At 43.2% G+C, this 27,073-nt stretch overlaps 1 protein-coding gene across 1 annotated transcript in view; it reads left to right on the top strand.

Annotated features, from left to right (window-relative positions):
- Nucleotides 1–8,173: 8,173 nt before the first annotated feature.
- The window catches only part of LOC116912448 (estradiol 17-beta-dehydrogenase 11), a 32,018-nt gene continuing 13,118 nt past the window's right edge, over nucleotides 8,174–27,073 (top strand). Inside the window, exons 1-4 of the mRNA XM_032916517.1 lie at nucleotides 8,174–8,737; nucleotides 11,715–11,822; nucleotides 19,845–19,976; nucleotides 21,124–21,230. Coding sequence (XP_032772408.1) covers nucleotides 8,528–8,737; nucleotides 11,715–11,822; nucleotides 19,845–19,976; nucleotides 21,124–21,230 — 557 coding nt within the window. The 5' untranslated portion in view covers nucleotides 8,174–8,527. The remainder of the gene's footprint in view (nucleotides 8,738–11,714; nucleotides 11,823–19,844; nucleotides 19,977–21,123; nucleotides 21,231–27,073) is intronic.

The following is a 27,073-nucleotide window of genomic DNA, read 5'->3' as shown; positions in this document are numbered from 1 at the left end:
AAAAATACAGATAACACATTCCTCCAGCCCTTTTTCAAACCTGTTTATGACTATTCAACAGAGCAACTGTATACAAGGCAAAGGTAACAGCCAGACTTTACTAGGGCTCTTTGATGCAATATTTGCTCTGATACTCATATCAGGAAAAGTGAATTGCTATAATGACCTCTCTGCTAGAAATTCACCCACACTAGGTGATACATGGAATCTTGGCTACATTCAAGGCACAGTGGATCTTTTGGCTCTTTGAGTCCATCCTATAGTTATTTCCTTGATCACCAATAGAAATTAGGGATAGGAATACTTCCATACCCGAGCTCAGAAGGGCCACTGGGGAGAGAAGGGCCAAGTGAGTCAAAGGTATTCTCACGGTGCTGCCAAGAGCAGCACCACTATCAAGGGATTCTGTAGCATAGGGAAGTCTTCTTCATCAAACTCTCATTGTATCTGGTCCCACTTGCCAGATCAGAGGCATATTGTGGGTGCTAGTAGACAGACTCACAGAATTAATCAGACAGCTGCCTCAATCTTAGAAGCTCTTCCACTGTGATACCAGTGTTACTACAGCTGCGGCACTCTGTATAATTGCTGACCTGGTTCACACTTTCCCTCCAATCTTAATCATTTTAAAGAGTAGCAAGTGGTTTCCTTTCAAAGGAAACAGGGCAGGGACACATTCCCTGTGACCCTTTCAACTCTTCCACCAGTAGAGCTCACAGGGACCTTACATCAAGTGACATTCTGCAGAGCAGGCTTCTGGCTCATTATGGTGATAGCATCAGAGTGCATGGGCTCAGTGGTATAGCAAACAGCTTCTGATCTGGATGCATTAATGAGACATTAAACCCCAGTGGAATCCAAACATCTGTGACATCTATGAAGTGTATAGATGCCCAACAATCCGAGGTGTCCCTTGAAGGTAAGATGCATGTTGATGCTATTTCTGTCGTGTCCTACTGAGAATAGGTGACATCATGGCCTCTTTGGGTTTTGAATATCATACGTAGAGAGACAACGATTGGGAAAATGGCTTTGGCACATTTATTATCTCAAAACAATTTTACTTTTGAATAAAATCCAGAGGAACACAGTGTTGTAAATCAATCTAGCCTGTGCTGAAGGATGTGGTTTTGCCCCAGAACTTATCTATGAAGGGGATGAGAGACAGAATGATGGGGCTAGAGAGATGGGGCTTCAGTGGTTAAGAGCACTGACTGCTTTTCCAGAGGTCCTGAGTTCAAATCCCAGCAACTGCATGGTGGCTCACAACCATCTGTAATGGGATCTGATACCCTCTTCTGGTGTGTCTGAAGACAGCTACAGTGTACTTATATACATTACATAAATAAATAAACCCTTTTTTTTTTTTTCAAAAAAAGTGGCATCTTCCAGTGAAGATTAAGAGTAGGAGGCCCTGAGGCTCTGGAGAACAACTATGAATTTTATAGCCCAGATTCACTATTTGGAAACCAACTCCAGGCCTATTACATAGCCCTAGTGGATTATCAGTCCCCAACCATGGAAACTCAAGTGACCGTGGTCCATGAAGTTACTAAAATAACATTTATTACCTAATGAAGGAGTCTACAAATGTTCTTCCAAATTCTGTAAAATCAGTAAATATCTCCTCCCCCAGTGCTTTTTGCTGAATGTTTTATCATAGCAGCAGAAAGGCAAACTAGGACCCAGCCCTCACTCCCATACAACAGTTGTGTGTGTACCTTCAGTCCTGCCTCTAAGAGTCACATTTTTCTATTATAAAAAAAATTTTCTTTTTTCCCAAACAATCTTTTACCAGTTCACAGGCCCTCAAATGCCAGATACTGCCATAAAGTGTTTCCTCTCTGACAACTGAACCCTTGGGCTCTGAAGGAAGGCTGTCTCTCCTTGCTGTTTAAAACCCAACTCTATCAAGAAGAGGGAACAACTGCAGAAGGCTGGAAGAGATGAGAGATGCCTATTGGTGGTGGGGTGGGGGTGAAGCCAGATCACCTCTCCATGGCAACAAAGGAAGAGACAGTTCTTAGGACTCAGGTGTGGTGATGGAATGGGAACGCTTCATGTGATCGGTCCTACTTTCATCATAGGCCATGATGTCATAAGATGAAAGGGAGGGTGGGAAAAGTAGCATAGATAGTTTAAAGAGTGACAGCAGTTCCTCCAGAAGCCTGGGGATCTCCCATCAGCAGTGATTGAGGGGTTTGTTTGCAGAGGGTTCAGCTTGCTGCAGGCATGGCATATGACAGAATGGCAGGAACCTCAAAACACGTTAGAACCAACCCGGGAGGACTCAGGAGATCAGAGAGGAAGAAGTCAGGAGTCGGAAAAGTGGAAGCGAGTCTTCATTAGAGAAAGACAGACAAGCAAGAGAATTTAGTATGTTCAGTCAAGTGGATAAGGTAGAGGGCTTGGGGTGCTGAGCATGGAGGACTCCAAGCTGAACTAGAGATCAGTATAGTAGTTGGGAGACTCAAGGTCATGAATAAAAGCATGGATAATAAAACCAGATAAAAGGAAGGGGAGGAAGGCTCTAATTTTTTTTTATCTTATTTACACTTTCCAGCATAGATTAGCCTCTAATGCATAATACTATGTAATGTTTTCATCAGTTTTCACCCAGAGAGTGAGCTTCCTTCTCCCCCAATGTATCAAAGAACAGTGAACTCCCAAGAGTTATTACAGATTATCACTGGTAGATAGCTAACACCAGTAAGTCAACTTCTTACTTAGCAGTGATGATAATAAGGGGACCAAGGGTTCTCACAGTTTCCTAAAGCCCTCGGGGAAATCAAGCAGATAAATCTTTAGGGGCTTAGAAGGCTACAAAAAAAACAAAGGTGATCTTTGAAAATGTAAGGACTAGTGAACCTCAGGTAGCTCAGTGCTAAGGTGACAACAGGAGCAGGAAAGAGGAAGTGTATGAAGCACAGTGATTAATGCTATGTATAGTTAATAAAGGACACCATCCCACACTACGCTGGGAAGGTAGACATCTAGATCTAAAAACCCTTGGTCCCCTTATTATCTTGTTAAGTAAGAAGTTGACTTACTAAGAAGCATAGATGCTCATCCCTTCCAATGTTTTTAGTTAAGAATGGTTTCATTTTGGCTAGATGGTGGTCTTAGTAGTGGAGTGCTTCCCTAACGTGCTCAGGTCCATAGTTTGACCCAGTACTGAAAATAATAAAGATAAGAATAAAAATGTATACTTCGGACACCAGGAGTTGTGACATTCTCAAATAAGACATCTAGATCTAAATCCACATCACACTTGATCTTTATCTAATCCAGTGCTGGCCTCACTACTTTAGAATCGATCAGGAGTTTACTTTTCTCAATGGATGTCCTTCTGAAGTATTCCCATACTTAGGAACTGACTATCATAGCTTTCTGAAATTACTCTGTGGCTGAGTTAGTCTTCAAAATGATTGACGTGTAAAGTTATGTGGCCATCCTTTCTCAGATTTTATCTTTAGAACATAGAACACCGTGTCAGGACTCATAGTCCAGGTTAATGACAGTGTTCTGCATTTTAAAAGAACCTGAGGAATGACAACTTGACTCTTCTCTAAGAGCTACCACAACTTATCCATTGCCTAGCTGTCAAGATGTACAGTCACCCTTCAAAGCGCTCACCACATTCAGTGTGAGGACCAGAATTCAATCCCCAAAATTAACATAAAAAGCTGGTGGTGCATGTTTGAATCTCAGTGCTGAGGAAGCTGGGACAGGAGGCTTCCTGGGGCCAGTTCCAGAGACTATGTCAAAAACGAAGATGGACAACACTTCTCAGGAACATTTGAGGTTAGTTGACCTCTGGCCTTCACCTGAGTGCACACATATTTGTATCCTTGTACATATGCATGTACCAGTGCCCACATGAGCATACACACATGTATACACACACACTCAAACACATTGAATACAATCCCGTAATTACGCTGTAAAATTAAAACAGCTGAAGAGGAGTGAAAAGGTGTGCTCTGTAGCCTCCTTCTCTGCTGTTGTCACCACACCAAGAGCTAAGGTGTGATCAGGTGTGAAGACAAAGACTGGGGAGTTTTCCTCAGATTTGCCAGAGTATGATTCTCAAAGAGTTTCCCAGAGTGGAAATGCACTGTATATAGATTATGGGGAAAACTGCTCATACCACGAACAGCTGAGACCCTGCAACACTCAGGGAAGCAGCCTACTGCTCTCCTGAAAGGGAAACTATACAGCCAGGCTGTACCTCAGCTAGATCCTCACCCTAAAATGATTACTGAACTATCAAATGGCTGTTGTACTAGGGTACAAGTCCTGGGGTAATTCACACAGACCCAGCTGGAAGGAGGCTGTTGGTCACATGAGCACAGTTTGTCTTGTAACAAGCCCTACTCTGAGCATTATGTAAATGTCTCATTTATTCATGACAATTAAGATAATACTATAATTATCCTCCTTTCATTTATGAGGAAGCAAAAACAAAATAGTAATAAAACTTGCCTTGGGCCACAGATAGTAGTTAGTTGAACAAAGATTGAACCTCCAGCTATCTAGCCCCAGAAACTATTCTCAGTAACACCGTAACAGGTGTATATGTAAGTTCTATCTTAGACCCCACCTCTCTTTATAAAAACTAAGATACAGGTTGCAGTAGAACTTACCAATCAATACCCTGGGGTACTTGCTACAAGGATTCTATCAGCATATTTGATTTTTAAATATCAGTATAACCTTATAAAAATAATTTGGCAATAAAACTGATTCTCCAACTTAGTAGATGTTGGTGCACAAATTTTAAAATGCTAGGTTGAAATATTAGTATAGTTTCATTGGCTGGAGTTTCTTTAGTTAGCTTTGTTATAGCTAAAACAAGTAATTTTTTAAAAAGTCTTTATGAGTATTTTGCCTGCCTGTTTGTCTGTGCACCGTGTGCACAATGTCTGTAGGGGCCAGATGATGTCAGATCTCCTGGAACTGAGATCTCACAAACAAAAAATGTTCAGTGTCTTTATCCTTTCTACAGCCCCTCCAAAAGGACAATTGTTGATTCTCTCTATAGGAGAGCTGGGAAAATCCCAAGGGGAAGCAAAGGGCAGTGCCCCTGCAGCATGGCCCGCAGGACCTCTTGGAGGAGGCTGGTGTTTGCTCCTGTGTGCGGTTTCTACAGCCATTCCTAGCCCTAGGGTATGATAAGAAATTCCTGCCCTGCATTTTCCCCTCTGTCCCTCTGCTCCTATTCCAATGGTCAGTTTGCTTTGTTTTAGGCAGGGCAGTTCTCCAAGACTGAAGCAACCCCTGAGCCTCTCTGGACCTCAAACTCAGTGCGTGAGTGCTCCTGAGCCACCAAGGGTGGCTCATCAAAAGGTGTCAATAGTTAGTCTGAGGCGCTGCCCTATGGAGGAGGAGGAACTGGAAGTCGGGACAATGTGCCTTGATAATGTTAGCATTTATCCACCTTTTTGGGGAGCCTGAGATTGCCGGCTGGGCTCTGGGTGGGCTCCTCACAATAAAGCCTTAGGGCTAATGGTGAGTGAGGCTGAGAAACCAGACCCTCTTGTCCTAACTTAATTAAACCTCCTAGGACGAATTCGGGGAGTGAGGGAGTTGGTTAAGAGCATTTGCTGCTCTGACAGAGAACCTCCAGCTCTGTCCCCAGCACCCACATGGTGGTTCACAGTCACCTCGGAACTCTGGTTCCAGGGTTACACCCTCTTCTGACTTTAGCGGGTGTCAGGTATGCATGTGGTGCTCATACATCCACGTAAGCAAAACGCTTATACACGTCAAATCATAAATGCTTATACACATCAAATCATAAAATGGCTTTAAAAAAAAAAAGACAACGCTCAATGCTGTCTCTGTGACGAATAGTATTTGAAATATTCCTAATCTTACCTCATTTACTCCTCAGGGGATTATAGTTTCTATCCTCTCAAAATTTAAAAGGCACTTAAAATTTATCATTATTCTAAATGTTTTATTAATGCCTTTTAATCTTCCTGAAGCCTATGAGGTAGCTGTTAATACCCTCATTTTTAAGAGTGAAGAAACGAGACACAATGCTTTGTCAAATTCAAATTCATCCAACAAGAAAGTGACACAATGTCCTTTAGTTGTATTTTATTTATTTGGATATTTCTGCTTTTGTTTTGCTTGTTCGTTTATTTGTTTGTTTGTTTGTTTGGAGACAAATTCTCTCTACGTAGCCCTGGCTGTCTTAGAACCCACTATGTAGACCAGGCTGACTTCAAACTCACAGAGATGCTCCTGCCTCTGCCTCCCAAGTGTTGGGCTTAAAGAAGCAGGCCACTGTGCCCTGCTAACAAGGTCTATTACATATCGCTCACATATACAGGTGAGCGTGGAACTTTGGATCCACCTTCACCTCCACCTCCAGATACTGGGATCATATGTGAGTGCCACTGTGTCCTGCGAAAGCCCAAATCCTAACCCATGATAAGGAGATTGACTCAACACCAGGCTGCTTCAGATCTAAAGTCCAGTGGGTCTACACAGTTCATCACTTCAGGGTGGCACGCCTTTCCTCTGCAGTGCTCTGTCCCAGGCAGCCAACCCTCTAAATGCAGCCCCGCTGAGGACAGCCACTTTTGATTCACGAGAATGTAAACGTGGCTTGTTGACTTTCAGTTTTCAAAATGAACTGGTGGAGGAAACAAAAGCAATGGCATCAAGACAGGAAGTAAATCTGACCAGTCCTGCTGGTGGGGGAGTAAGCCTACCCACGGCAGAAACTGGGAATTAGAACCTCCAGGTTCTCCAGCACTCCCTTTCCCCACTCTTGAATTTTCCAGCTCAGAGGCCTGACTGCCCTTCCCCCAGAGGCTCCTCTCTATGTAATCCAGACATTTTGGTCTCTCTCTTCTTTTCCTCTTCTCTCTTTGGACATGTTCTCTCTCTCTCTCTCTCTCTCTCTCTCTCTCTCTCTCTCTCTCTCTCTCTCTCTCTCTCTCTCCTACTCCTTTTTCTCATGGTGAATTCCCTGGCCTTGGTCCCCAGTAAGCTTGCCTTTATTATAATTTAATCTGGTTTAAATTGGCTCCTTTCACCAGCAGCAGAGAAATAATCTATTGTACTCCTGGGGAGGACTGGGATGTTTTCTTTCTCCTCCAACATCTGTAGCCTATAGTTGTTAGAAGAGGAAGGAAAAATTAAAAGTTTGTTCCCTAAAGTTACAAGTAACACCTAACAGAAGTAGCAAAGAGAGAGATAATTATATTGGGATAACAGGTGACAGTAAGATGACAAGCAAGCAAGCCACATCCCCAGTGTCACAGGAGAAAAGTCAACAGCTAACATTTACTGTTCATAAACTGAGAACTAGCTGTTGGGAACCTTTATTAAGCGTGAGAGAGTCACCCACTCAACAGACAGACTGTTAGCTTGTTCCTACCGCTAAATGAGACACTGCCTCAAAACAACTTGGGGAAGAGAGTGTTCCAGGCCAGCCAGAGCTACAAGAGAGATACTCTGTCTCAAAAGTGTGTGTGTGGGGGGAGGGGGGGGAACGGCGGGGGAGATGATGTAGAGATAGGTTCACAGTAACTTCAGCTCTAGGAAACCCAGAATCCTCATCTGCCTTACACGTTCACCATGAGCAAAAGTGGTGGGCTTACCTGCGGGCAAACCGCCCACCATCCTTGAATATATGTTTTGCTTCTTATTTCCAGATTCTCTGAGGCCAAGTAGGAACGGGTTGCCTGGCTACACGGCTCCTCCCTGGGGAAATGGGTTTACTCCCTTTCCTAAAACTTGATGCTGCCTAGGGAGGATACAATCTCCTCTGCCCTCCAGAAATCGTGCTCAATTCAAATTAAAACGCGATGTAGAGTCATTTCTAAACCAGGAACAGAATGACTTGCTTTTCCCCCTTGTGCTGTTTTGTCTGAAGGGTTGTTTGTTTTGTTATTAATTTTTGGCTAGCGTGCAAAGAAATGGGCTTGTGACTTTTACACACAAACGTGCCATGATTTGTTCTAACCCGCCCCTCCCCCATAGCCGTCCTCCCATCCCCCCTCTTGCTACTCTTCCTTTCCCCAAAAATCCCCTTCCTTGCTTCCTGGTCGTTTGAGGAGTGGCTCCACATTTTTGCAACCCTTATGCAGTAACAGGCGACTGTCCACTACATCCTGAGAGCTGCTAGCACGGCCATTCGCCCTTTAACTGCGCGGCGTAACGACCTCTCCCGAGGTCTGCGGCAGGGAGGGAGGAGATTTCTCCAAGCGTGCGGTAACTAGCCTTCCTAGGAGGAAGTCCGTGAACGCTATCAGGGTCGCACCGCCCAAGGGCTTGCCTCTGAACTTCGTCCCTCCCAGATTGCCAAGCCAGCGAGCCTTTGCTCTGACTGCAATCCGAGCCAATGGCAAAAACCCTTCTGAAGCCCGGCCCCGCGGAAGGAATGGTTTTTGAGTTGTTTGTTTCTCTTTAATAGGGGAACTCTGCCTTGCCCAAGCTTTTACTTTGTGCGTGACGGACTCGAGAGGTAGTTTAGGACCCGGAACAAGAACGCCGGGCTACAGAAAGGATGAAGTACCTTCTTGACCTGATCCTGCTGCTGCCTCTGCTTATCGTCTTCTGCATTGAGTCTTTCATCAAGCGTTTGATTCCCAAGAAGAAAAAATCCGTCGCTGGAGAGATCGTTCTGATCACCGGAGCTGGTCATGGGATTGGAAGACTGACCGCCTTCGAATTTGCCAAACTAAACACCAAACTGGTTCTGTGGGATATCAATAAGGTAACCGCGCTTCGTCCTTTCCTTTGTGGTCCACGCTAGGGAAACAACCACCCTTCACAGTTCTCTGTAGAGTCCATAGAGCGTTTAGTACTATTGACATTTTTCAGATTGATATCTGTTAAGACCGCATGATGAACGGACGATGAGAATCTTGGTTGCCTCCCTTCTCTACAATAGCACTGTAATTCCATCCTGAAAATGGCCAGTGACCTCCTCCTACTGACCCTCATGAACCTTTGGAAAACGCAGCAGTTTTAGGTGCTATCCCAGGAGTTAGAGGGGTGCAGCTGTCAGGTCTCATTTGCAGCTACCAGGATGGGTACAGAATGACACCCTACAGGAATCACCGTTGCACTGTCACATTGCCTACAAGAGTCATTTAAGTCCCCTTGTAGAAAAAATAATTAAAAGTGAAATCACTTCAGTGTGGTCTCCTGTACCTGCAGGTTAAGGTGTGAGGCAAGTCAGAAGGACCCAGCAGTGACATGTTGATCTGGCTTTTGGTGGATGACAAAGGGAGGCCCCTGCTGGCTTAGCCTGCCCCTCACTGCACTCACTGTGTGCATCCACTCTGTAAACAAGGGGTCAGGGTTCATGAGGTTAAAAGGAGCTAACTCTAGAGTGGTGGAGGCAGCAAGTAACCAGTGTTCCATCGTATCTACAGCCTAGATGTGAAGACCTGGTGCAAGCAAGAGATGGGGGGGTCCCTCGATTTGGTGGAGAAAACAGATAATTAGGTATTTATACAATAAACGAAAGGTGCAACCTGGCCAGCATAGGTCAGCTGGCCAAGGCTCAGCAAATCATACAGTCAGGCACAAAATGGGCTCCACTTCTTACCCAAGAAACTCTAGGCTTTCCAGGCCTTTAGGTTTCAGAAGGCCAGAGAGATGGTAGGTTAATTCGTGAAGTAATTAGCCAAGAGTCTAGCAGTTGGCATGAAACTAGTCTGAAATTTTATTCTTTAACAAGAGTGATTCGGGTTGATGGTTTCTGATCCACACAATTTTCTCTAATGTGTGTTAAGCCAGCGAACATTTGGTGACCATTACTGTCTTCTGGACAGTGCTAGAATACAGAAGTACAGATACCAGTGATGCAAACAGCCTTCATGAGCTAAAGACCGTCAGCAGGCAACCCGTACAGTAGAACACACGATCGGGTGGCATCGCAAAAAGAAGCATGAAAGGAGCAGGGGACTGTGGGATGGGAAAGGCAGATGGTAGGTTGTCTAAGTGGCCAGGGGAGGCGGATGAGTTTGGAGTCAAGAGAGGCTGGGGTTGCAGAACAGTGGTACAGCGCTACCCCAGCATGGCAAGGCACCAACACAAACACAGGGACAGCAAACTCAAAGCCTGGAACAGACTGAAGAGAAGTCTAAGATCTGGATCAAGGTCTGAGCTGAGAATGTAGGTAGATGCCACTCATCCCTCATGGTTGTTCGGTGTGGATAACCCACTTGATTTCAAGCACATATCATGAAAAGAGGGATGCAGAATATTATATTAGAAATGTTGAAGTAGTAAGACTTTGGTGGGGAGACTAGGTTAGATAAAGGGTGGAGTGAACAGCAGTTCTCTGAGTCAAGTGCACAGACTCGGAGAAACTGCCATCGGACAGCAGTTGTCAGCCTAGATAGAGTAATGGTTCTGCCCCAACTTCCTTACCTGTTTTATCTGTTTCTGCTAATTCACTCTGATTTGTGGGCTGCACATAATGTTTTAATTCAGGCTCTCCTTGCCTTCTAACATATTTAGGCTAATTGTAACATTACAAATGTCTGTGGTGAATACAACCAAAACATGGAGTCCTGTGGGAACAGTGCAGAGATAAGCAGAAGGCCACAGGAGCCCTGAGGGAGGACACTGAGGGAGGAGCACTGGGGAGGGACCCTGGGGGAAGGGTAGTGGGAGAGGGGCCGGGGAGACAGCTTGGGTGATAATGTGCATGAGGGCCCAAGTTTGGAACCACAGTGTCCACTTAAAGAGCCAAGGGCAAGGGGACCAGGGCCTGTAAGGACTGTCACTGAGTGGGGAGCCTGGAAGATCTGTGGACCTTGTGGGCAAGTCAGTCTAGCAGGGAGAATTCCAGGCCCAGTGAGAAACCGTTTCAATCAATCAATTAATCAATCAGTCAATCAAATGGAAAGTGGTTGTAAAAGAAATTGTTGACCTTCAGTTTCTATGTGCATGTACACCACTCACACAAGTGTGCACACATGAACATGAATACATACATAGACCACACACATCAATGCAACACATGTAATGCATGTGCTCACAGGGACAGGGGCACATGCATGTGCACATGTGCACACACATACAAAGGACCTGGTCTTTGTATGTCAGCAGAATTGTGTTCTGCCGTTGATTGGGAAATGACACTTCTAGTCCCCTTTACTATCCTAATATTATAACTAATCACTGTGACTTGATTGATCCGATGCCAATACTGTGTTTGTCAGAGCACTGTCCCATTCTGGCTTTTGGCTGTGCTGTATTTTGCTACAAATATTTGGGGGAAATGTCTTTAATTGAATGCACCAGAGAAACAAACTGTTCCACTAGTCAAAAAGAATATTCTGCCAGGTTAAACTTTATTTTTGTAATATGCTACAAGGAAAATTAGAAAGAGGAATGTGACTCTCATTACCCTTTTGGAGACCCAAGGCCAGGAGCCCCTGTTCGGGGTACTTTGGTTTTGACTCCTGGAGAAGTATTGGGAGCCGATTTCTACTGAGGAGGGACCCTCTGGCCACCAAGTAGAGGGGACTGGAGAGGAAACATGGAAGGAGAGGGAAAGGACAACGGTGAAGACGCTGACAGCCGTGGTCACTGAAGGGAGTGTGGACGCCTGGTTAGCTTGGTTTAAATAATCCACCTTGCGTTTTAATGGTATGTCTTCCTACTTGGTCCCCAGCTTTCGGTATGCACCTCCATCATTTACATTCTCCTGCTCTCCTCGTGGTCTTTTCTAGAATGGCATCGAGGAAACAGCGGCGAAGTGCAGGAAGCTAGGTGCCCAGGTCCATCCCTTTGTGGTGGACTGCAGCCAGCGGGAAGACATTTACAGCGCTGCGAGAAAGGTAGGGTTCCACGTGTGCTTAGGAGTGTGTCAGGAGGGACTAGGAAGTGTGGTGGAGAGGGTCTATTTGTCCGTTACACAGTCATTGAAAAACACGGTGGCTCGTGTTTCTCAAGGCTTTGTGTCTGCTAAGTGACAGACCCGGAAGTGAGAGCCTCAGACTGCAGTGTGCTCTGCAGCCTCCCGGGAGCTTACGGACTGAATGAGATGGAGAACTGGCTCCGTAGGTAAGATAGAGGCTCAGTGGTTAAGCATGCCTGCTGCACAAGCATGACAACGTGTGTAAGACAGCCACATACATGAGCCTACGGGTGCTGGCTGCCAGCCTGGCTTGGAGCTCAGGGATAGACTATCAAGGGAATAAGGTAAAGGACAGGAGAACAGGACCCCTTCATCCTCCTCTAGCCTCTATGTGTGAGTATATAGGCACATGCACCTACATGTATACTACACACACATCACACACACTATACACAATGCACACATCACATATATACATATTTACACACATATCACACACACTATACACAACACACACATCACATATACTGTATACAACACACACATCACATATACTGTATACAACACACACCACACACGCTATACACAATGCACACATCACATATACTGTATACAACATATACATCACATACACTATATACAACACACACACATCACACATGCTATACACAACATACACACACACATTTGGGGGAACACTATGTAGCAAACTTTAGCAAGTATGAGACCTGGGCATCAACTCAAGAAAAAAACCACCAGGGCGTGCCTGTGTAGAATATGCACACGAGTCAGCCTCCCCTCCAGCGGTTTTCTTTCAGCAGGAGTAGAGCAGAGTCCAGGAATCATAACAGAGTCTAAACTGTTAGCACTCCCTGTGCGACTCCCTCCCTCTGCCATGGTCTGATACCGTTGTACGCCCTTGACTGTCACCAGCCACTTCCCAGCACTGACAGTGTCTTCTGAAGCCCAGTCAAGGATATGGGGGTGAAACTTACAGTGTTCGGGTCTTGTTTGACTCGCAGGTTGATCTAGTCCCACAAGGCATGGCTGTCCTCTACCCACACTTGAAATGCTGTCTGCACGAAATGTGCTCTCATTTGAGCCAGTGGAGGAGGGCCATCAGAGTAACCGGCACACTTCCTTAAAGTCTGCTTTCCAGACCTCTCCTTCAGCCAAGTTCACACAAAGACCCTGATTCAACCCACCTGAGAGCCGCTCTGTTCAGATCTAGATATGATTCAACTTTTTCCTCCTATTTTTAAATAGTTTGGTTATTTTGGATTTTTTTTTATTTAAAATTTTTTGACATTGTAATACGATTGCATCATTTCTCCCTTCTCTTTTCTCCCTCCAGAAACCTCCCATACACTCCTCCTTGGTCTCTTTCAATTCACGTTTAGGCAGTTGGTTGTTGAGACTCTATGGACATGGCTCCTAAGATTAGGAGGCACAGGCTCACAGCAAACTCACAGACCCTCTGGCTCTCACAGTCTGCCTGCAGCTTTCCCTGAGTCTTAGAGTCCAGACAGTGTATACAATGTGTCTGTTGGGTCTTGGCTTTGCAATTCTGCATTCTGATTGGTTGTGGTTTTCTACAGAGGTCTGGTCTGTTGCAAAGTTTCCTTAATGAGGGGTAAGGACCACAGCTATCTGTGGGATAAGGACAAATATTTAGAGCTTCCCTAGGGGTTATGCTAGTGTAGTAAAGTGTGTGGGTTCCTCTCCAAGATCCATGGCTTTACCACCCCTGGGTATTTAGCTAGGTTTCCAGTAGGAAACATGATTCCTCTTGTTGAACAAGTCTTTAGTCCAATTAGAGAGGTGTTGGTTACTGTCACAGTTAGAGTTACAACTGCTGTGAAGAAACACCATGACCAAAAACAACTTGGGGAGGAAAGGGTTTATTTCACTCCCAGTTCCATATAACAGTTCATCATCAAAAGCAGTGAGGACAGGAACTCACAAGGGGCAGGAACCTGGAGGCAGGAGCTGATGCAGAGGCCATGGAGGGTGCTGCTCACTGGCTTACACCCCATGGGTGGCTCAGCCTGCTTCTTACAGAGCCCAGGACCACAATAGGCTGGGCCTCCCCAGTGATCACAAATTAATAAAATGCCTTACAGCTGGATCTTATAGAGGCATTTTCTCAGTTGAGGCTCTGGCTTGTGTCAGGTTGACATAAAACTAGCTGGCATGGTTACCACCAAGGTATGTGTGCCCTGCTGTACCTTATAGTTCCCACGCCTCACTGGTCATTGTTATGGGTCACGGGCATCACAGCTGGGTAGGACTGTAGGTCGCCTCCCTCCTTTGGAAGCTTGCTTGGTGCCATCTGGTAGCATAGAAGCTGGGCTTCAGGACAGGACGCTCAGGTCAGTTCTGTTCAGGTGTGTCTAGGGCCTGTGTCTGAAATGCATGGTATCTTCAGCAATGAGGGCTTACCTATTCGGTCTCTTCACAGTAGAACCATGACTAAAACGAGTTGTCTTCTTGATTCTTTGCTTTTTTTTGTTTTTTTGGTTTTTTGTTTTTTTTGTTTTTTTGTTTTTTTTTGAGTTCTTTATATATCTTGCCTATGAATCCTCTGTCAGACTTGTACCTGGCAAAGCTTCTCTCCCATTCTGGGGGCTTCTTCTTCACTGATTATTTAACTGTGCAGAAGCTTTATAGTTTTCTGAAGCCCCATTTGCCAAGCATTGGCCTTAGTTCTTGGGCAAATGGAATCCGATTCAGAAAGTCTGGGTGCCGCCTGTGGATTTTGTCTACTGGTTTCAGTGTTTCAGGTTTAGGTTTTCGATCCATGGGGAGTTAGTTTCACGAAGCTAAAATAGATACGCGTCATTCTTCTGCATGTTGACACCCAGTTTTCCCAGCATGTTCAAGATGCTTTCTTCTTTCCAGGGTATGTTGTTTGCCTCTTTGCCAAACATAAAGTGCCCACGGGGACATGTATTCATGTTTGGGTCTTTGATTTTGTCCCATTTCTTCTTGTCTACGTATTGTTTTGTTACTATGGCTCTGCAATGTATCTTAAGATCTGGAATGATAATTCTTTCTAGGATGGTTCGGAATTGTTTTCGCTAACAGGGGTCTTTCGTGGTTCCATATGAGTTTAGGATTTTTTTTTTCTTTCTCTGAAGAAAGAGATGGGGGCTTTGATTGGGATTGCACTGAATCGGTAACTAGCCTTTGCTAAAACAATCATTTTCCATTGTTAATTCTCCCAATCCCTGAGCGTGGGCTGTCTTTCCATTTTCTTTCTTTTTTTTTTTTCTCAGAGCTGGGGACCGAACCCAGGGCCTTGCGCTTGCTAGGCAAGCGCTCTACCACTGAGCCAAATCCCCAACCCCTGTCTTTCCATTTTCTACTGTCTTTTTCAAGCTCTCTCTTCAGAGGCTTGAAGTTTTCATTTTTGTGGTCCTTCACTTTCAGTTGAGTTTACTCCTGGATATTTTACTTTCTTTGAGGCTATTGTGAATTGGAATTCACATGTCCATAATCTCTTTTGTATGTTTGTTCTTGGTGTATAGGAAAGCTATTGATTTGTACAACTTGATTCCGTGTCCTGCCATGTTGCTGAGTTCATTTATCATTTCTAGTTTTCTGGCAGAGTTTTGGGGATCTATAATATACGGTACCATGCCATCTGCAGTAAGGATGGTTCCATTTCCCTCTATTTGTATCCCTTTAGTTTCCCTCTCTTGCCTTATTGCTGTGGCTAGTACTTCAAGCACAGTATTGAAAAGGAGTGGGGAGAGTAGACATCCCTGTCTCGTTCCTGACTTCAGTGGGATTGCCTCAACCTTTTCTCCATGTATGATGGTGTTGTCTGTGGGCCTCTCATGTAAAGCTCTTACTATGTTGAGGTATGATCCCTCTAGCCCTGTATTCTCCAGGACTTTTTTTATGAAGATATATTGGATCTTGTGAAAGGCTTGTGTTTGCATCTGTTGAGATGATCATATGGTTCTTGTTGATAAGTCTATTTATGTGATTGGTTACACTTATTGACTTATAAATGTTTCGGGAATAAAGCCAGCTTGGTTTGGTGTCTGTCTGTACTCTGCGTGGCAGTATTTTACTGAGCATTTTTGGGTCTGTGTTCTTCAAGTATGCTAGCATGTAGTTTCCTTCTTTTGCAGTGTGTTCCTGGTAGTGGTGTTCCAGTGATAATGGCTTCCTAGATTGAGTTTGGGGACACTCTGTAATGTCTCCGCTTGCTTGAGTAGATTAAGAAAGATTAAGAAGAGTAGGCTGTTGATCTTTGAAAGTCTGGGAGGACTCTGCTGTGAATTCATCTGGCCCTGGCGATTTTTGTTTTGGGGTGTGTGTGTGTGTGTGTTGCATTATTTTTATTTATTTACTTACTTTAGCTGAAAGGCTTTTCATTATTATTGGGTCTCCTTCTTCACTGTGGGTCAGCTTAGATTGTTGAGTTCTTCTGGTTCAATTTTGGTGGTTTGGCTGAATATAAGAATTCATCATTTTTTTTGTTCATGTTTTTGAAAATAGCTTAATGGTTTACAGGCTTCTAAAAATATTCCCTTATGTTACTCTGAGCTTCTTTGGTCTCTGTTGTCAGATTTCCGTGTTTGTTTCTGATTTTGTTCATTTGGGTCTTTCTTGCCCTGTTTTGGCTACTTGGGCCAAGAGCCGTCTGTCCTGTTTATTGTCTCAGAACACGGGATCTTTGGGTTATCTGTTATCATTGCTCCCATTTCCTCGGTGTCTACTCTGATTTCTTTTTTTCTTCCCATTAATTGGGTCTGCATTTGGTTTGTACTTGTTCTACATTTCTTGGTTGTATCTTTAAGTCATTTATTTATGCTCTTTTTGATTTTTAATGCAGCCACTTAGAGCTGTGCGTTTCCCTCATGAGACGCTGCGTTCACATTGTGCCCGAGGCTTGGCTAGGTTGTGTGTTCATTCTCATTCAGTTCTAGGACATTTTTAGTTTGTTTTTGAATTTTTTTTTCCTAAGGCTCAATTCATCATTCAGTAATGTGCCTTTTAATCTCCATGAGTTTGTGTGTTTGCTAAAGATTCTTTTGCTGTCAGTTTTAAGGTTCGTTGCTTTGTGGTCAGATAAGAAACCAGAAGTGATTTCAATCCTTTTGAATTTTTAAAGATTTGTTTTGTGTCCACAGATGTGGTCCAGCTTAGAAAGGCTTCCATGTGCTACTGAGTGGATTGTACGTTCTTTGGTGCTCGATTGGAATGATCTGTATCCGTCAAGTCCATTTGATGAATGATGTAGTTAATTCTGGTGTTTCTCTGGTTCAAAGGCTCATGGAGAGTATGAGCCTATGGGTATTGAAATCTCCTAGTAATGCTAGACGGCGACTAAACTGTGTCTTTAAATCCAGCAGCAGCTGTTGTTGGTTTGTTTGCTTGTTTGTTTGTTTGTTTTTATGAAATTAGGTGTCCCAGAGTTTGGCACATAAATGTTTAGGATAGCAATGTCTTCTCAGCTAACTGTCCCCTTGATTAGACTGGTGTGTCCCTCTTTATCTCTTCTGACGAGTTTCAGTTTGAAGTTTACTTTGTCAGATTATAGTATAACTTCTCTGTGTCTACCAAGAGTACTGGGCTGTAGACTAGAGTACCTATGCCACGGGGCTGTTGGTGATAATTAAATTCATTAGCTATGTGAACTACCTAACAGTTAAACTGTCAGCATGCTTTCTCTGCTAAGGAACATGCAAAATTAGCAGCATTCCCACCTGAAGAGAGAATAGATAATGAAAAAGAAAAAGGGTTTGTTTTGTTTTGTTTTAAAGCATCTGTAAATAAATTACATGAATGTAAGATTATAAATTAAAATCCATATGTCCCTAAATAACGAATTGGGTTATTAAATATTGAAAACCTTTTGTACAGGCACAAAACTGTAATGCTTTCCTAGATAAATATACTAAGCACACATCCTCTAAATAAATAACTACTTTTAAGGGAGAAAAGTATTGATAGTATTAGGGACATTCTTTAGTAACAAGAGACAGCAGTTTGAGGACATTATTAACAATTTTTATTCTGTGCTAAAGACGTGAGAGTTGACCATGGATGAAGGATAAATACTGCAGAGCAGCCCTCACCACCTTAATTACACCCCGATGTGATTCAACCCTGGCTAATGAGACCTCGGCATGTCAAACGAAGCTTCCCCAGGCTCTACTGAACCTTTGTTCCCTGGCAGCCGTTCTGTGTGAGGTCCTTTGTGGAGATCTGGAACAGTTCAGGTTCCACTTTTAAAATCCTAAACCATTCTATGGGCCCCTGTTTCTCAACTGGGCAAACAAGAGCATCGCCTTAAGTATTGTGGGGAACATTAAATACAAAAAAGATGAAGCCATCTACAAAACATGCCAGGAAGCAAATGATCCCCGGGGTCTTTGCCACTTTCCCTTCAATTCCCAGCACACCAAAGCCCAAGCTCTAAACAACGGCAACTGTCTTAGGAGAAGCTTAGCTTTTATTTAGAGCCCAATAGATAGCAGAGTACTGTCTGACTCTCCTGTGTACTTCTGGGAGCTATGCAGCTCTGGTCTTCTGAAAAGGACTTTGGGCTTTGGGAGTCTGGGAACTTTCTTATTTACAGGTGCTGTTAGCGATTACAGTAGAATCCAGAAGATGCAGCAGTAACTTGGGGAAAATGCATCACCCTAAGTTCTTCCTTCCTGAATGTGAATAGGCTTCACTGCCCAAGGATGCCTTGTACAGCCCTTGGCAGGCAGCCCTGTTATCTTGCTTATATTCCTCAACTAAAATCATTTTACCCCGAGCTGCAACCTTTGAGAACTGCAGTGGCTTATATGACACTCCACTACAATCCCTTTGGTTTCTCAAATGTTCTTCCTTCTGAACTAATACAAAGGGAGTAGTTAATTATCAAGAGGAAACACTTACATGGTAGGAACCAGACATGTGATTTTTTTGTTTGTGCTTTTCTTTGTTTTGAGACTATGTAGCTCTGGCTGACCTAGAACTAACTCTGTAAATTGGATTGACCTCAAACTCACAGAGATCTGCCTGTCTCTGCCTTCAGAGTTCTGAAATTAAAGATGTATACCACCTTTCCCAGCTATGTATGATATTTATATTATTCATCTCATATATATTTCCATATAAAGACCTTCTCAGCTGCCCCATAAGGGCCCCCCCAAAAAAGCAATCTACAAACATATCCCTTGGACATAGGTATAAGTGGATGTGTATCAATGACATAATATTAATAGGACATTTCCACCAATAGCTCATTTGTACCAGATAGTTCATTCACATGTTCACTGTTTCCACAGTAATACAACAAGCTATATTCGTAACTCTGTTTTAAGCAATGGAAATTTTGAATCACTTATTTAATGTCCAGAGAGCAGAGTCAAAACTCTACTCAAGGCTGACCAAAGAGCCCCTACCTGACACTCCTAAGCCTTTGCCACCTAATGGAGAGTGGCTGGTGAGCAACTGAGGAAAGCAATCGCAAAACTAGAGGAGCATAAGATGTGACCGTCTTAATAACGTAGTCAGTTTCACATAATTTCTCACAACTGTCCTAGAATCTGCTAGTAGATTTAGTTAATTTCTGCTTCTGAAGAAACGTTTTAAAGTCAATGCTATTTAGCCATAATCAATAGAGTAAGGTCAAAAGACTAAATTACAAAACAGAGCCACTTTGAGCATAAGTATTAAGATAGAAAGTGTCTCTTACACTATGTTGGCATATAGGTAACAAAATTGCTTTTTCCATCTATCCTCTTGGGGGCCCGGAGAGATGTTTCAGCCATTGAGAGCACTGGCTGCTCTTCCAGAGTTCAATTTCTAGCAACTACAAGGCCTCCAATGCCCTCTTCTGGTGTGACTGAAGACAGTTACAGTATGCTCACAAACATAAAATAAATAAATAAATCTTCAAAAAAGAAATATGTGCTTTTTTAATAGTCAGAATATGCAAACCCACAGCCAAACCACTTAACGGATACGGTTTTCTTCTTTGATGTTTAAGGTAAAAGAAGAAGTTGGAGATGTTAGCATCCTGGTAAATAATGCCGGCGTTGTCTACACTGCAGATCTATTCGCTACGCAGGACCCTCAGATTGAAAAGACTTTCGAAGTTAATGTGCTTGCACACTTTTGGGTGAGTGTGATTTCTTTCACAAAATATTCCTTTTTGAAGACTCAAAGATTGAGTTCATTTCTAGCGATATGACTGCGTTTTACCAACAATTGCACTTTCAAAATTAATAATGAGGTAAATCACTGTAAGTTTCAGGTATGGTGAGTGCTCCCATTTTTCTGGCTTTTGGCATTAAGGCCTCAGGTATTGCAGACTGGCCTTAAACTCAATATATAGCTGAGGCTGGCTTTGAACTCCTGCCTCTGCGTTCAGAGTTCTGGGTTTGCAAGCATGCATCACCATGCCTTCCTTGTGGGTTTTGATTCTAAACTAGATTTGCACATTTCTCTTTGATAATATAGAGAACACAGAAAGGAGACAGAGACCACCCAGTCATTGTCTATGATAATGTAACAAGCTGAGTGGGACGTGCTTTCAAATTCTCATGAGACTCAGACCCAGATTATATCCTGGCCTCAAACGCTTCAGACTTTGTAATGGAACTCACCATTCAAAGACGTTAGTTGTATGTTTCTGAAGATGCCAAGTATTTCCCAGAGAGCTAGTTTATAAACCACCCCTTGGTATTTTCTTAGGTGCGAGCTTGGGGGTGATTGGAGCTGCTGAAAATGCAGCCTGCTTTTACCCTGCCTTTCCCACGCCATGGATACCTATCTTCCTACGTTTGTGTTTGGTACCATCCAGTGTGTTATCTTTTTTGTTTCTGTATATCCCCAGTACACAGTCGGTACTCAATAAATGTTTAATGTATGAAATGATTAGTAGCCATTAGAAGACTGCTCCTCATGGTATTTTGCGATCATGACCAGATTATTGTGTAGTCATTTAATGTTAAGTGTTACTTCTTCTTGTGCTCACGTGTATCATTTCTGTTCGATTTATAAAATGGTTGAGATATCAGTGGCAGCTGGCTAGGGATATAAGTAGTTAGCCATTCAAATGAGATGAGTTCTCACCACTTCCAGTGTCTGTTGCAGGTAATCCGATGTGACTTGCTGTCCCCTTGTCTTAAGCCAGCCTTGGCAATCAGAGGTTTTCATTTGTATCAGGAACAATGTCTGGAAAGTATGTCTTGCTTTTAAAGTATTCTTCACGAGCTATAAACCAGAAGTAACACACGGTTTCTCATAATAAAAATTATTTCTAGACCACCAAGGCGTTTCTCCCAGCCATGATGAAGAATAATCATGGCCATGTTGTCACCGTGGCGTCGGCAGCAGGGCACACCGTCGTTCCCTTCCTGCTGGCTTACTGGTATGTGAATACTTTTCCTTCATTGACTCTGACACTTGTATGCCTTTATCTCTCATTAGTTTAATTTATGTCCTTGTAAACTTTTATATCATATGCACACACATCTTACATAAAAATAAATTACTTTCTACCTATATACATGTCTGCATATTTACACACATCTCTTTTTTTTTTTTTAAAGATTTATTTATTTACTGTATATGAGTACACTGTAGCTGTCTTCAGATGCACCAGAAGAGGGCATCAGACCTCAGTACAGATGGTTGTGAGCCACCATGTGGTTGCTGGGATTTGAACTCAGGACCTCTGGAAGAGCAGTCAATGCTCTTAACCACTGAGCCATCTCTCCAGCCCCATACATCTCTAGTTACGTGTGCAGATGCGTACATAATTTGAGTTTGGGTGCTTAATTTTTCTTACACTATCTAGTGAGGACTCTCTTCATCACGATCATATACTTGAAGTTGCCAAGTAGGAAGAGCCTCCACAAAGTTCTGGGATTAGCAGTATCATCAACTCTTAAGCCCTCTTCAGTTCACGTCAAGGGCTGTTCTAGAAGTCTCCAGAGGAACTGCTTGTAAGACAATCACTTAAAACGTTTCCCATACCTTCTAGCCACAAGGAAGCACAGCAGCAATGTTTTTGCACCATGAAGATGGCAGTGACGTGTCTTATAAAGAGGAATGGGCTTTTAAAATTGACAAAGGGTGTCATCTGTGGCAGCTGTGAGCACAGAGCAGTGGGTACACCCCCATCTGAGCTCCAGCTCTGTGGCTTCCAAGCTGTGTAGAGCACCCATTGGTTCTCAGCTGCCAGCTGCATTTGTGAGCCTCACCTATCACAGCGTCTTCATTGGTTCCGATTTTGCTCAGCGTCTACTCAGTGCTAGAGTTCTCCCAGAAACAGAAAGCCTTCCCTTCAGATATTGTTGACAAGCGAGCTCCTGAGCCTAGATGCTTCTAAGCAAACACTACTTTCTTTTTCTTCTTTCTTCGTGCCCCTCCTCCCTCTTTTCCTCCCTCTCTCTCCTTCGTCCTCTATCCCTCCCTCCCTTCCTCCATTCCTCCCTTTTTTTTTTTATTTTTGAGACAGGGTCTCCTATAGCCAAGTCAGGGATGATCTTGAACTCCTGACCCCTTTGTTTTTACCTCCCAAGTCTTTGCAAGTGTGTACCAATGTGCCTAGTCTACACAGCACTGCAAATTACAACTAGGGCCTTGGCCATGCTAGGTGAGTGTGCTACACTGAGCCACATCCTGGCCCTGACACTTTCCTTTAATTGTAAAGTTTTTAGAAGCATAACACACATTTATAACAATGAAAATTAATTACTTCAAAGTAGATGCATCCATTAAAAAAAAAAAAAGACATTACCTCAGGAACCCTCTTAATGATTTCCTTAGTTACCACTCAGAGGTAACCATACACTGGCTTGTAACCTAGTTACCACTCAGAGGTAACCACACACTGGCTTGTAGCCTAGTTACCATTCAGAGGTAACCACACACTGGCTTGTAGCCTAGTTACCACTCAGAGGTAACCACTGACTTGTAACCTAGTTACCACTCAGAGGTAACCACACACTGGCTTGTAGCCTAGTTACCACTCAGAGGTAACCACACACTGGCTTGTAGCCTAGTTACAATTCAGAGGTAACCACACACTGGCTTGTAGCCTAGTTACCACTCAGAGGTAACCACACACTGGCTTGTAGCCTAGTTACCACTCAGAGGTAACCACACACTGGCTTGTAGCCTAGTTACCACTCAGAGGTAACCACACACTGACTTGTAACAGCACAGGTTAAATATGCCTACTTTTGATCTTTATGCACATGGAATCTCTCTGTATTTGCCAGATCTACCCATAATGCCATTTGCAGATATTGTTTGGTTACACATAACTCTTGTAGCATGTGACTCTACAGCAACCTGTGTGCCCGCTCTGCTTTTTATGAACGTCAGGAATGTTTCCAGACAATGCACAAATATTGACCTAGTCATTTACTACGTTAGCTAGACTCTCGAGCCCTTAGGCTAAGTACTCAGCATTGTGTGTTTAATTTCCCTCACACATAAGCAGTTTAATAGCAGTATATAACTTAATCATAATGAATGAATGCAGCACTGATTCTCGGATCCTGTGAACGTTTAGTAGCAGAAGGGCACCGCTGTAATTTCCCTTCCAGTGCCCTACACAGAGCAAGAGGGCCTCACCTCTCAGCTTCCAGAGTATGCTCGGAAACTGACTCCATGTTCTCTGGTTGCTTTTTGTGGGATGGAGGGAAGGGAAGACAGAATTACTGATTCTTTTCTTTACAACCAAGTCCCCACCTATCACTGTCCTGAGCTGTCAGAGCAGTGGAATCGCCTGTAACTGATCATCTGTCTCAGGAAAAATCAATCATGCTTTAGGAGTTACATCTGAACAGTTTCAGTGACTAACAGGAAAAGTACACAGTGACAAGCCGAATTCATAGTGGGGAAGAGTGGCACCTTTTTTTTAAAATTAACTCTTAAGACGAGTTGGGATGTTTGCTCAGTGGTTTTTTTTTAAGGTATCATTATTTTTTAATGTAATATTTTATTAAGTCTTTGAGAATTTCACATATTTTGATTATAGAACAGTCTCCCATTTCTCCCCCTCACTCCTCCCGCATCTACCACCCTCCTCACCCGCCCCCAACTTCAAAGTTGATTCGAAAAGAAAACAATGAGCTGGAAATTTCACCTTGTCACAAATAGTGTAGGAAAACGTAGAGAAAGTGCACATTGACATCAACTTACAACGGAACGCTGCTTTAAGAAGACTTCAAAAGAAGCAGCGATTCTGACTCTCATGAAGAATTGGGGTGAAATTGCAAAGGGGGGTCTGCTCGCCTAGGTATCCTATATGCACATCTAGGTTCGCCCTGAAGTTCAACCCTACTCTACGGCCATGCACTCTTCTGAAAATCTCTTACATCCTACAAGACTGGACCTTTTGCTGGACCTCACAGCCAGAGTTAATAACACCCCTTTCAGTCACTTAAGACTGCTGTCCTACTGTGTACTCAAGGTGTTTAACCCACCTTTAACAGAACAGTGTAACAACCAGCCTTACTTGCCTGGGCTCTCCCATGGAATCAACTCAGGCAGCCAAAGCTAATGCACAGCTGCGGTCTTAACTCACTCTTCCGTGCCTTGACCCAGAGTAATGCATTTCTTGAAAGCTGCCAACATCCTAAAACCTACCATAAAGATTGAAAGCATCCACTTACGGACACTGGTTGATTAACAGTGGTGTTTGTTATCTGGGTCAGTTGGAGCCAGTGACCTGATCCCTTGTAAAACTCTTAAAGATTTCTGTAACGTCTCTATTCCCTTCCCCATGGGATGCTTTCTGTGTGGTTCAATAAATATAGAACACAGTCCTTTGTTAGACACACACACATACGCACACACACACACACAGTCAGAAGACAGAAACAAGGACAGTTCTCGGCGTTCAGGCAGGCACAGACTCTTTTGACAGATGGAGGATTTAGAAGACAGAAGGAACATGAAGTAGAAAATCCAAACCTGAGCTCAGTCCTGACCGACTCCCAGGGGAAGCACCATTCTTAAAGCCACACCAATGCATTATTCGTGACGCAGCTAATCCCTGATGCATGTAATCGTGCCCTTCCTCCCTCAGACACTTGAGACTATAAACTCTGAGCTGTTTCTGCATTTTTTGATTCACTTAAGAAAAAAAATCAGAAAATAGAATTTAGTAAAAAACAATATGTTGATAATCTCGCCAAGCACAGATTACCATGTTAGGCACTTGGTACAACTTTTGGACACTTTAAACAGAGACATACATGTGAGAAATAATCCACAGTGAGTCGTTACTGTTGGTGGTACACACCTGCAACCTCAGGACTTGGGAGCTACAAGTGAGAGTTTCAGGCTGTGTGACCCAGGGCCAGTCTGAGCTGTATAGAGAGATGGCTTTCAAAAGCAAGGGCCAGAGTGATAGAGTGCTTGCCTAGTCTGTACAAGGTCCTAAGTTTACAGAGAGGACACTGAGGCAGGAAGATCACAAGTTCAAGACCAGCCTGGGCTGTATCACAAGTTCAAGACCATTCAGGATATAGTGAGACTTTGTCTTAAAACAGAAAACCTAGAAAGACCAACTGCATTATGATCCTGTCTTTTGAATCTAAAGCTATTAAGCGGTACATATTAATAATTTACGCCAGCATCCCTTTCAGTTCCTGCGACACGATACTGTGCACGTCACTACGCAATTATTCAGACTTTTGCACAATCTCAGTTAATGGGAGGGCAAACCTCCAGACCCAGGAAGGGCGCAGAGTGAATCTCTGGCTGCCTTCTTTTCTCTCTTGGTAAGGATTAGCCACCAGCAGGTCAACTGACCTCTTTAAACCTCGAGGTCACAAGACCATCATTTCCCCAAAGTGCCTTCACACAAGCAAGTTCTAGGCTCTGGGATCTAGACCAACTTGGATCATCGTATAGATTTGGCAGCTTGATGACCATGATGTGACCAGAGCAGGGGGATCTGAATGCTGCCCGTCACAGCCATTTTAAATGCTGTCAACTATTTATTTTCATGAGCTTTCCCCCCAGCATTATTCTTTGGAAGCTCAGCTGATGATTTCTCAGTGTAAACACTTGTACATGACTCCGAGTCAAAGAGTAGGTCATGGTGAATTTGACTCAACTTCGTACTCTTGTCAAACTGCCTTCCAGAAAAGGCCGGCGTAACCATGCTTTGGAAACCAGAAAGCCGTAGTTATTTTGTTTTATTTTATCTCACTTTTAAAAAGAAGCTCAGATCCAGACTTTAAAAGGTTGCTAGCCTCAGTTATATATGATGAAATCTGCCTGTATGTTGAAAGGCAAACTGAAAAAAATACGAATTTTCACATTACTTGACCATTACATACTGGAGGAAAATGCTACCCTGTGTGTTAACAAATGAGTATGTCTGTATGTCTGTCTCTGTTGGCAGTTTATCTTGTGGGGTTTCTTCTAGTTTCCTTTAGTCTACCAAACTTTAATTCATGTCTCAAATCTTGATTCCTGTTTCGGTAAACAACACTCATTAAAAATGCCTCCATCGTGGAGTCGTGAGGCTTAAATAAAAATAAAACCTCTGACCAACCGTGAGCAGGTTCTGTCCTACGTCAGATGCCGTCACTCTCAGTCCTGATGTTTTTTATGGACGGAAGCTCTCTACCTTACTACTGCACCAACAATATTTCATTTACTGCTTCAATATATTTCTAAGCTTAAAAAATGAAAAAAGGCAGGGTGTGGTTCACACCTTTAATCCCGGCACTCATGAGTCAGAAGCAGGAAGATCTCTGGACTACAGAGTGAGTTCCAGACAGCCAGAGCTACACAGAGAAACCCTGCCCCAAACAAACATATCTATATATTAAAAACAAAAGAAAACTTTCTGCAACTTTCTGGTTTTCAGAGTACAACTTAATTGGCAAAAATGTATAGATACTTTATCTGATTTCTAATTCATAAAGCTTTAGAAGCATAAAACTATCTGGTAATTAATATCATTTGACTATACACTGGAGTGACAGATTTTATGTTACATGTAGCTTATGACATTTTTAAAATTAGTAATATAAGATACCAACAAATGACTGAATTATATACCTTCAGTAGTTGAATTGAGTCCTATATGACCTAATGTTTCAGGAAAGCTCTTTTTTAATTTAGCTACCCAGAAAAATAAAGTCCATTTGAGTTAGTTTCAGAATACTTCTGAGCAAAGATGCTTTTGTAAGAATTGCTTTGCACTGTGATTCATTTATGACAAGTATTTACTGGGTG

This window comes from Rattus rattus, chromosome 11, assembly GCF_011064425.1.
Source record: "Rattus rattus isolate New Zealand chromosome 11, Rrattus_CSIRO_v1, whole genome shotgun sequence".
Classification (NCBI taxonomy): Eukaryota; Metazoa; Chordata; class Mammalia; order Rodentia; family Muridae; genus Rattus; species Rattus rattus.
This window is presented reverse-complemented; position numbering and strand designations above follow the sequence as displayed.